This window comes from Auxenochlorella protothecoides (genome assembly GCF_000733215.1).
Source record: "Auxenochlorella protothecoides strain 0710 unplaced genomic scaffold scaffold25, whole genome shotgun sequence".
NCBI classification, from domain to species: Eukaryota; Viridiplantae; Chlorophyta; class Trebouxiophyceae; order Chlorellales; family Chlorellaceae; genus Auxenochlorella; species Auxenochlorella protothecoides.
Window position 1 is genome coordinate 126,576 of NW_011934265.1, and position 11,357 is coordinate 137,932.

Genomic DNA, 11,357 nt, shown 5'->3' on the forward strand with positions numbered 1-11,357 from the left:
CTTGGGTCTTGGCTTGCGGCGGGGCAGGGTGGGGTATTGGCCGCCCGCAAAGGCACAGTGCTTGGAGGACACGCTCGGCGTGATACTCATGAGGAGCAGTCTCGCCCCGAGCAACCCCGCCGAAGACCATCCCCACCCACACTCGTTATGTCCACGGGTTCCACTCGCTCCATGCTGTCGATATGCAGATCTATCAATCGGACTGTGACATACACCGACCTTTCATTAGAACCTGTCATCGACCGGGAGAATCCTCCAGACCTCAAACCCCTGGCTGATGCCGCCGTGGCGACCCCAAAACGCGAGGCTCCTGCTGCAGCAACAGCACCCGAGGGGGCTACCTCCTCGCAAAAAGCAAGTGCAAAGAAGTTTCAGAAGCCAGAAAGGGCAGCAAGGGAGGCCACCCTCAACCCCCTGGACGTGGTTGCTCTGGCAAAGACCCTGGCAGCTCAGGTGACAGCTGGCACGCATGCAAACTGCTGTGGGCCTAGGATGGTAAAGATGAACTCTCCACATGGGCTGCTCCCCGCCTGTGGCTGATCACTGTAGGCTTACAATCTTGTCCAATGGTACTGCTGCCTATCGGTTGCCTGCATTCCTGAGCACACGCCCGCAGCTTCCGCATGAAAATCAAGTCCATCCTTCTTCTGCTCACGCAGGCTGCGGGAGGGAGCAGCATTGAAGACGACTTGCTAGTACAGCTGAATGCCTTGAGGAACGCAGCATATGCCCAGGGCTACGCTGCGTGCAGGGGCCAGATGGCTGCCACTCTGGCACAACACTTCTGATGAAGAATTCCTTTCGAGGACTGGTGCTTGTATTGCATGCAATGCAATCATGGACCCTGAACAGCGCTTTAGTGGCAAACGGCAGAGCTGGCTGGGCCCTCTTGGAGCGCTGAATTCGCATTCATTCCAGCCGAGGCGCAAATCCTGTGGCGCTGCGCCGGCATTACTGCCCACTGTTTGCCTCACCAGCTTTGCTGTGCATGGCAGGATCCCCTGCTAGGTAGCCACATGGCAGCGAGCAACTATCCTGTACACAGCTCTCATACAAGTCCAGGCCACACCCAAGCAAAGTGCGTGCTCCAGAACACCCAGGGTGGGAATTTCATGGGCCAGGTCAGCAGAAGGGCCAGGCCGACAGGGGATGCCCACCACCGGTCCCACATGATCCAGGCAAAATAGAATGGGATGACGCCACAGAGAAGGAAGCTGACGGGGAGCATGCCCTGGTAGAGGAGCGCCATCACAAAGACTGCACGCCCGGGATGAGAAGAGGTGTGGGGGGGTGGCAGGTGACATGCATGGCAAAGGAGACGCGGACCGTGCTTCCACCCTTTCTCATCTACACCAGTCCGGCCAGCCTTGGCCCAACAGTCTCCAACGAGCTTTGTCCACTATAGGACTCCCAAGGACCCCTCCATCTGCAACTCACAGATGATGTTGGCGGGTTGCTGAGCCCAGAAGGCCGCCTCTGGCACATTCTGACACTCCCAGTGCCATGCAAGCCTCTTGTCCTCCTCGACAAATCGGAAGTAGCTGTTGTGAGGGGGGTGGGGTGGAGGAGCATCACAAGACACATCCTGTGTGCAGGTCAGGTGCTGCAAAGCATGCAGCCAGGCCCCATAGATGCCACGACAACCCATGCCTCACTCTTGCACAAGCCTCCGTCTCTCCAGGTCCAGCGCTCTAAGATAGGGCGCCAGCTTATCAGAAGCATGTATCACCATGGCTGCAAGCTTTGTTTGTCTGTATCAAGTGGGTGGGAAAGTAATTGATAACCACTTTGCAAGAACATCCACTCCTTACTTGTGGTCTGTCGCCACACCACCCACCCTATTCTGTCGGCGATGGCCTGCTGCCGCTCCTCAAAGGCAGCTCGAACCGACTTCAGCTGCTCTTGGAGAGTCAGGGATCTGCGAGCCACGGCATCCACTCTGCAGACCGTACTCCTGTTGGGCCTGGACACGCCGCGCCTGCTGGAGTGGAGCGCACCTCCCGACACAAAGGGCCGGCTGTGCAGAGCCTGCATGGCCTTTCAGGTCCGACCAGCCTTTCCTAAATGATACTACGATGTATGCCGGCGCCCCGTGCTCACACACAAAGTGATCTGCTCTTCGAAGCAAGAACGCACAGACTCGATGCAGGAATGCGGGGCTCGCTTGCCGCGCTCTGGAGTGTTAAGAACTACACTTCAAGGAGCCTGTAATATAATGATGTCCATTGATAATGTTCTGGGCACTCATGCGCTCGAGGTACAGGCATGCAACAGCAAGGGGAGCTCGACATTGGAAAGGAGAAAGTGGGAATGCTATCTCGTAGGAAGGTCGGAGGACATTCCCTATGATCCCAACTCGCTCCTTTGTCCAGCCCCGCTCCTTGCTGCGTCCACTTCAAAGAATCGGTGAAGGATGTTCACGGAAGCTTCGGCCATGCAGGTAAACATTCAAAGTCGCTGTGCGCCCATGGCAGGCGAACTTCCCAGCTTGCGCGCCCCTGGCTGCTTCAGGCACGTTCGAGAGGGCAGGGTCAACAGGGATGCACAAGTCATCATGCGAGAGTACTCTGCGGGACACATCCTGAGCTCTGCACCCTCTTCCTGTCTCCACAGGGCCCCAATGCCGTTTGTGGCTGGGCGGTGTCGCTTCCGTCCCTGCAGGATTCCTGCATGCAATGGTGAGACTCGTGTGGAGCAGATTGGGACGACGAGCGGGGCCGCCCTGCTCGCATTCTGGCTCCCTCCCCCTGTCCCACAATCAATTGTCTGTGCTTGAACCTCTGCCTTCTCCCCAAATGCCCTCATGCAGGTGCTTCCAAGGACCGGCAGGCGTCAGGGGTTGCCATCAAGGGCACGGCTGTCGTGCGAAAGTTTGCCCTGCCGTCCCTGACCCCCTCCAAGAAATCCCTGTCCTCACCTTCTCAAGATCAAACGTGGGTAGTACTACCAGTGCCCTGACGGCCTCCCACGGAAGTATGACTCACTTTATTCATAGCATCTGAGGGTCACATTCTTTTCCGGATTCAGCAATACCCCCTATCTGCAAATTGCCCCTGAATCTCCCACTCCCTTCCCTTCTCCATGCTTCAGTCGCGAAGATCCCCTGGCCGGGCTGGCCGCCCACCTCACCACCGCCCTATTCGTGTTTGGGACTGTGGCAGGCCCAGCGCTCGCCGACCAACTCCCGCAGGCAGCGGCTGCTGCGGGCGACGCCGCTCAGCAGGTGGCGGAGGCGCCCGGCGCCGCCGCCGCCGCCGCAAAGAACACGGGCTTCTTCGGCTTCTTCTCCGGCGGCTTCGAAGCCTTCCTGAAGATGCTGGACGGCAACCTGTCGGCCGCGCATGTCCCCTACTCCTACGGCTTCAGCATCATCCTGCTCACCCTCCTGGTCAAGGTGGTGACCTGGCCCCTGGCCAAGAAGCAGGCTGAGTCCACCTTTGGCATCCAGGCCATCCAGCCCCGGCTCAAGGAGCTGCAGGCCCAGCTCAAGGACAAGCCGGCCGAGCTGCAGGCGCAGACTGCGGCGCTGTACCAGAGCGCGGGGGTCAACCCCCTGGCGGGGTGCCTGCCCGCCCTCGTCACCATCCCCATCTTCATCGGCCTTTACAGGTACAGCATACATGGGGTGAAACAGGAAGGAGGGAGTAGGGGGAAGGAGGTGGCACTCTCACAGGGTTTCTAGTTGTGGCACTCTTGGTGAGAGCCTCTCTTGTTGAGTTGGAGACAGGGTTTTCTCCTGGACAGCCAGAGGGAGGGATGACAGATGTGAGATGTGGGCTCCTGGCAGATTCACAATCGATGCCAAGGTTTGCACATGCATGCCGCCGAGGTTGATGATGTCCTCAGTCCATAAATGACACCTCAAAGCTTGTGAAGCCACCATGCTGTGCCTCTCAAGCCGTGGCGCTTCCTTCCCCCTCATGATCAGGGCACTGTCAAATGTTGCGGACGAGGGGCTCCTGGGCGAGGGCTTCTTCTGGATTCCATCCCTGGCAGGCCCAACCACCAACCAGGTGTGGTTGGATTGTGATGACAAGAAGAGTATGGACAGAAGGGTGTGGAGTTTCGCTGCAGAGCGGTCCAGACGCACAGTCAGCATACCTCTGCCAGCGGCAAATATGATGATAGGCCATGCCTGGCGAGGATCGTCTTCTTTTGCACTTTGAACCATTTCAAATATTGTCATACCCCAGTGATCTTCCAAATCACGCGGGGTTGAACGTACGCTGCTCAAACCTGCCCCCCCTCAACGTCACCAGGGTGGCCTGGGGTGGCTGAAGCTGGCCGGCGGGGCGCCGCCTCTGGGCTGGCATGACACCATTGCCTACCTGGTCCTGCCAGTGCTGCTGGTTGTGTCGCAGTACATCAGCCAGAAGGTACTGCAGCCGCCCTCGGCCGATCCCTCGCAAGCCGCGCAATCCAATGCCATCCTCAAGTTCCTGCCCCTCATGATCGGTGCGCGGTGGGGGGCGAGGGAAACCACTTTGTTTGGTGGGCCCAGTAGCAGTCGATGAGGGTGCGTTCAGTCGCTCTCGGTCCACACCTTCCCCCTCAGCACTTGAATCCCGCAAACCTTCCACAGGCTGGTTCTCTCTCAACGTGCCCTCTGGGCTTGGTCTCTACTGGCTGACAAACAACCTTGTGACCACTGGGCAGCAGCTCTACTTCCGCCGGCAGTTTGCGGGCGCATCCGCAGGGTCTGGGAGCGAGATCCAGAGTGGGACCTCCAGTTCACAGCCGTCCTCGTCGCAAGTGTACGATGTCGAGGCCACAGAGGTCAAGCCCAGCGGTGAGTTGCCTGGCAGGCGTCGCCAGTGACATTGGGATTGGATGCTCCTGGGAGCGCGGTGGCAATAGTACCTGTCTCTTTATCTCGGCAGCATCTTGTGTTGTGTCAGGATCGTCAGCTGACGGTCTCGGCACCACCCCTTGCACCCCCTCCCAGGCAAGGAGCTGAATGCGCGGCGGTCGTCAAACGCGTCCTCCTCCAGCCGGGGAAAGAAGTTCAAGGCACTGCGGGAACGTGAGGCCGCCCAACGGACACAGGGCGGGGCATCGGCGGCCGAGGCGCCTGAGCGCAGCAAGTCTGGGGTGGCCACCATCAGCGCAGAGCGGGGGGAGGCGGAGAGGCTGAAGGTGCCTGATGCGCCCCCCGCCAAGAATAACAATAGGGATTGAGGTGGAGGAAGAAGTCTGGTACCCAGTATGTCTGTGACGCACCCCTGCGCCTCGGATCTCCCGTCTCATACTTTTGTGTTGATAACTTGGCCTTGAATCTCCTGCTCACACCTTCTCGTGCATATCAGTGGGCTCCCCCTCGATCCGAGGTGATGCCTGTTCATCGCATCATGCAAGCAATCTGCTGTCATCAGGGATATCCCCAAGGTGGTGCCTCCCAGGCAGGCTGGGACTGGGCGAATTGGTGTTGGGAGGTTTGCCTGTTTGATAGGAACCAATGGTGCATTCAGTAAGAGTGTCCTGAATCCACAGCTCCTGAGAGTGTGCTTGGGGGCTGGGGGTTGCAAGCGCCAGGTATGATGGCGCACATGTGCTTTCAGCATCCAGGTTGACCTTGGGTCGCTTGCATCATAAGGTGGTGCAGACAGATTAAGAAAACGCACTGGAGGGTGTGTTGGTTGGGCTGAAGCAAGGCTGGCACGAGTGCACATGCACTGCGTCATGCGTGCACACACAGAAGTTTGACCGTGAGCCGATCCCTTGGACTCGGCCAGGGATCTCGACCACATAAGGAATACTTGCAGAGGCTCCCCCCCCAACATAACAAGGACGAAACTGGAAACATCAGCCTGTGCTATAAGCAGATGCACCTCACACCGTCATCATGCTTTTTGCAGCTTCTCATCCAGCCAATCGAATGCCGCTGTCCACATGGTGGGGGTGCACACATGGCCCACCCCCTCTTCCACAATGAGGTCCACGGCATCCTCTGCACCCGCTGCGGCATATGCCTCCACGGCTGCTTGCATGGAGGAGTAGACGCCCTGCGAGGCACGACCGTGGAGAGGATCACGAAAGCTTGCTGGTCATCACTGGCAGTGCCTTCTGAACACAGCGCGCTCTGGGGGCGAGAGCATGTAGCGCTCAGCGGCAGGCTCCTACTCACATCAATGACGCAGCGAGGGTCTGCCTGTCCGCACACCACGAGGAGGGGCCTCGGTGCAATAATGGGGAGGGAGGCAGGGGCATCGTAGGCGTCAACCAGTCCCGGCGTCAGTCGCTCCCAGACCACTGCTACCACCTCGGCATCCACCGCCTCCTTCCCTAGATCTTTTGCGGCTACCTGGAAGACCTGCGGGATGCTGCTGACCCGGCCATGGTAGCAGTTCTCCTCGATGGCATACCTGTAGTGGATGGGGTTCTGGAGAATTGTGCCGAGGGTGCAGGAATCATGGCAAGCATGTTGCGCAATGCATCATTTTCTCCTGCTGAGCAAGATCTGTAGTTTAACCCCACCACGCGTCGTGTCTCTCCCTGCTGTCCCATCCCCACATCACCAGGCCAGAGTTCCCCATTTGTTTGGCCTTTAGATTCCCTTACCCCCCCCTGGCCCGCACCGGAAACTCTGGATGGCGATGAGGGGCACGGCGGCTGCGACCCTGGCGTCAGCCGCTGCCCACAGCCACGCGTGCATCCCGCCCAGGCTGACGCCGATGGCGGCGATGCGTGACGGGTCCACGTCTGTCCTGCTCTGCACGAGGTAGTCTGCGACGACCATGAGGTCCCATACGTTGTCCAGGAGGAAGGGACGCTCGCCGCTGCCGTGCCAGGCCGCGACGAGGGCGGCCTGGTAGGCAGCAAAGTCGTCCAGGCGGGAGAAGTTGCGGCGGCCGTGGTACCTCAGGTCGATGCAAACGACCAGGTAGCCCCTCCTGGCAAGCACCGCTGCCTGGGGCGCCATGCCCGTCATGTTGCCGCTGGTGTAGTGCAACAGGACGACGGTGGGAAGGGGGCTAGCTGCGGCGGCGGACCTGATCAGGCGCAGGGGAACCCAGGCCTGCGGATGCAGCCCGGCAGGCCCAGCCTCCTCGCTGCACACCGCCAGCTCCTCCACATGCAGACCTGGGACATGCATCGGGATTATGTGTCGCTGCATCTCAGACGATCGACATCGCCGGAAAGTGAGCACCCGATGAATGCCTTCTCGGGTTTTGCCGGATGTCAATTTGTGGTACTCAGCATGCAGGGCGGTCTGGCGTGATCAGACCCACCCACCCACCCACCAGCTAGCTCAGATGGCAGACCCCCCTTGCGACGCTGAGGTCGTGTCTTGGGTGACTCCGGTCGGGTGCGTCCTCGAGCGACCTCCCGGAGGAGCCGAGCTTTCACCGGACATGGAGCAATGCTCAAGGACGACATGAGCTACCTGGCATACAATGACACTTCCATGGGGACTGCGATACGGGTGATGAGAGACAGCCCTTGTGTTATTGTTGCCATGTTGTGCAAATTTAGATGCAGTGCTTTCAATCCTGCACAGCTGTAGCCGAGATCGGAAACCCATGCTGACGACGAGATGGAAAGCTGGCGTGCAAAAACCGCGAATGCATCATTGGCCGACAGAATCACCAGGAAGAGCCCCAGCTATGCATGGACAACATGTCATTGCTCAATTATCAGCAATGAAGATCTCGTCCTTGAGAATCTCAGTAGACACTCGTGTGATGCATGTGCTTTAGCATTGGAAATCACTGTCTGAGTAGGATCCTTTGCAAAAACTCAAGTCGAGGTCATGCGTCGTTGACATGGTTTCACTTAATGGTGGCATGACAACCAGCATCGTGGGTTCTTCCCCTGGAATAACTTGCTGTTCCTTCCCCTCCTGATGTGTCCCTCTTCCCCCCCTAAGAATGTCAAGAAGGAATTAAGAATACACAGTTGCCGCTGGAGTCATCTGCGTAGATAGATTGCTATATAATGTGAAGAAAATCTTCCATGAAGTGACAGTCAACCCTTCAAAGGATCATATCGCCCAGGAGTAAGCCACTCAGGTAAAGCGTCAGAAACTGAGAGAGCAGTCACAGCACAGGTAAGGAGTGCCCACCTAGGGAAGCAGGGTCGCCTCTTGGCCAACAATGTGTGTGATCAGTCATCTACGCCCAACTCGTTTGAGTGCTGCCAAGGCAGGAGCATGGCATATCTCATCCATTCAGTGGCAAGCACATTGCAGTGCCACTGTTATTCATGCAGATGCCAAGAGTCCTTTGCAAAAGAGTGAGGACTCACTCTGCGCGCGATAATTGTCGTGGGTTCCGTAAGCGGTTTCGCTCAGGCTAGGATTTGGCGATTGGGACCAAGTATGCCATGCTCAAACACATCGTGAGCGGTATGCAGGAAAAGGTGCTGCCCTGAAAGGTGTCAATAGCAACAATTCTTTGAATCTTAGCTGCTACATGCATTTACTTCCTTATGTACCCATTCTGCAAGCATGCAAAGGTACTACGTAGGGTGCAAGTTCTATATAGAGGGAGGGACCTCGCCTGAAATGTCGTGATCTGATGCAACCCAATGGTCTCCCACATTTCCGTCCGGTAGGGAACAAGGCACGATCGCAGGCTGGCTCTCCCCCACAGACTGCGACCGGACAGGCTCGGAACGCCTGCTCTGGAGCGGTGATTGATTCGCACTTCATGGCAATATTCACGCCCAGCTGATGAGTCACTCAGACTGAGCTTGACCATGTGCCGGGGCAGCCCTCCCCGGGCTCGCCCCGCACGCATCGTGCCATGATGTTGAGATAGTTTTCAATCATAGTCTGGCAAGCCAGGAGTGTGGTCCATCCTTGCTCGAGCATGCGACGGCAGCCAGTCTGGTTCCCTGTGCGGGTGTCGACGGGAGGCAGTGACGTCAAGTAGCCAAAGCCGAGGTCGGTTCTCCGACCGATGACATTACCACGGCACGAGAAACAGATATCTGAGCCTTCCCGCCCTGCGCGGGGGACGTGGTCTGTCCTTAGCATGCTTGTCCCTCATGTCAGGGTCATCGCTGGGTGCATGCGTCCAGCTGCATGGCTGTTGCCACGCCCTAATGTCACTCAGGAAGACACCAAAAGGCCGATCGTACTCGCAGCACCGCACTGCTCCCCTGGACCGTCTTTATGAGGCTCCTGTGGATGCACCATGTGCCAGGGGCTTGCAACATGGCGATACTTGTCTTGAAAGGTCTGAAGTGAAGGCTGCCGACCTCACACAACCCGATGGAATGCCTCGAGGGCGTGTGTGGAGGGCAGGGGGTGCTGGGCGGCATCCTCTGGCTGTCTGCAGTGCTTTGGCTGTGCCCCCTGATGGTCGTGCATGCAAGGGACCCGATGATTACATCAGCATTTGTGCGAGCCACGCCTGGCGATGACGCATAATCTACACTTGAGATGAGGGTTCCCTTCCCCAACTTGTATCCTTGCAACTTGAGCAAAGCATGTTGAGCCTGCCTGGGTCTTACATATTATTAGAAGATTGGGGTGCTATCAGTGGGAGGGAGGAGGGTATGTCACCAGCACACATCACCCTTGAACATGCTTCTAGACTGACAATCACCTGTACACAGCAGCATGAGCAGCATGAGCAGGCAATGCCAAGAGTCTATGAAGAGTTTCGTTTCCCACTCAACCCAGATCAGAACTGGCGCTCTATGCATCAGGATTTTCCGCGAGGTGGGGATCCCGTGCCTTGCTCTGGATGTGGTCGGATGCGAGCACCTGCAGCTCGATCGCATGCATTAGATTTAGAGTGGTGCATAGAGGCGTCATCAAGATTGCCACACAAGCCCGTCTCGGCTGCTCACCCCGCGCGGCAGCGACCTTATAGCTGACAGACGGCCAGTGTCCCATTCTGGCGACACACGCAGGTGCAGCCATGCAGTCGGGGGGCCATCCTGCTCTTACAAACCCATTCAACACATCAGGGCGGCAACATGACGGAGCGAAGTGCCTTTTCATGGCGGGGCAGAGACTCCCGGCGCCTCCTGGGGTGAAGGGTTGTTCACCGCCTCGCTCACCCCCGCCCGCTCCCTTCCCTCGTCCACCAGGCCCCATGGCGTTGATTTCCGGCTCCCTGCATGTCGCATGGCGGGACGCCCCCCACCCCCACCCCTTCTCTCCTGGCCTGCCCCAGGGCCTGCCGCCCCGCCGGTGCCGCCACCCGGGCCGCAGGCCCCACACCGCCTGCTCCGGCACAGGGGGCACGCAGTCCCGCTCCATGCCGCTGGACGCCTTCCAGGCGGCCGCTCTGCGGCTCCAGGGCCTGCTGGTCGGCGTGGGGAACGGGGAAGAGGAGCTGGAGCGCAGCATGCTCATCGCCGCCCCCCAGGAGCTCAAGCTGCTGGTGAGCCTGGCCGGGAGGGCATCCATGCAGGAGGGCTTTGCAGACGCGCGGGCCAATTTCCAGGCTCTTTTACCTAGACAGGGAGATCACATTGTCCTGGCCTTCCACCCCTTCAGCAGCTGCCTGTGTCCCCTTGCCACCACCAATCCCTCTCTTCGCTCCTGTTCCCTTGCATTCTGCCCATCTGACCCCCCACCGCCACCACACCGTTCCATGCAGATCGTGACGCTGGCGGCGGCGGCCCGCACGGCGGCGGCCGTCGCGACCTGCTCCGTCTTCCACCTGCCCTCCGTCCTCATCGGGTCCCTGAACCCGAACACCGCAGCCGAGGCGGCGACCGCGTCGGTGCTGCTGGCCCTGGTCAAGACGGCCGCCTGGCGGTGCGAGGAGCGCGGCAGCGCCGCGTCGCCGCGCCTCCTCCCCCCCGTGGTGGCGGAGGCGTGCCGCGCGCGGTGGCGCGCCGGCGAGGCCATGTACTCCGGCCTGCGCCCGGCGCAGCGCGTCCTGGCGGGGCTGGCGGAGGGCCTGTCCAGCACCGCAGCCACACTGGCGGTGGCCGCCGCGCTGGACAGCATGGCCCAGGAGCTGCTGGCGCGCGCGCCGCCGGGAACGGCGGCGGCCCTGCCCCTGGCCATGGTGGCGGCCTGGCACGGCGCGGCGGCCTACGCCGACGTCGCGCCGGACGAGGAGGAGGCCGCCGTGGTGCGCGATGCCGCGGAGAACGCGGAGCGGTACTACCGCGTGGTACTGCCCAGCTGGGGGCACACCCCGGCGGAGGCCAGCCGCGCCTTCCGCGCCGTGGCCGCCGCCTGGCTGGGCCACGCGGACGAGGTGGCGCGCGTCGCCGCGCTCAGCCGCGCGCTGGAGGCCGGCTACATGCTGGCCGCCTGGAGGATGACGGGCAGCACGCTGGTGGCGGCGGCCGTCGCCGCCGCGGGGGTGGGCGTCGACCTGCGCTGCTCCCTGCTGGCGGGGAAGCGGCGGCCGCTCCGGCGCGGCGGCGAATGAATTTTAATCGAA

General features: G+C 59.9%; 3 protein-coding genes across 3 annotated transcripts; 2 read left to right on the forward strand and 1 right to left on the reverse strand.

The window, feature by feature from the left end:
* Window positions 1–3,313: 3,313 nt before the first annotated feature.
* On the forward strand, window positions 3,314–5,178 carry F751_2676 (Inner membrane ALBINO3-like protein 2, chloroplastic; the record flags this gene model as incomplete). Its single annotated transcript, XM_011401088.1, has 5 exons — window positions 3,314–3,609; window positions 3,929–4,013; window positions 4,260–4,455; window positions 4,583–4,789; window positions 4,946–5,178. The coding sequence occupies 5 exons, from the start codon at window positions 3,314–3,316 to the stop codon at window positions 5,176–5,178; spliced, it is 1,017 nt and encodes a 338-aa protein (XP_011399390.1).
* A 662-nt stretch (window positions 5,179–5,840) lies between these two features.
* Window positions 5,841–7,093, reverse strand: F751_2677 (hypothetical protein; the record flags this gene model as incomplete). The annotated part of the gene is made up of 3 exons (XM_011401089.1): window positions 5,841–6,002; window positions 6,125–6,362; window positions 6,576–7,093. 3 exons carry the CDS (start codon window positions 7,091–7,093, stop codon window positions 5,841–5,843), a joined length of 918 nt encoding a protein of 305 aa, XP_011399391.1.
* Window positions 7,094–10,211: 3,118 nt separating this feature from the next.
* Window positions 10,212–11,345, forward strand: F751_2678 (hypothetical protein; the record flags this gene model as incomplete). Its single annotated transcript, XM_011401090.1, has 2 exons — window positions 10,212–10,337; window positions 10,668–11,345. 2 exons carry the CDS (start codon window positions 10,212–10,214, stop codon window positions 11,343–11,345), a joined length of 804 nt encoding a protein of 267 aa, XP_011399392.1.
* Between the last annotated feature and the right edge of the window lie 12 nt (window positions 11,346–11,357).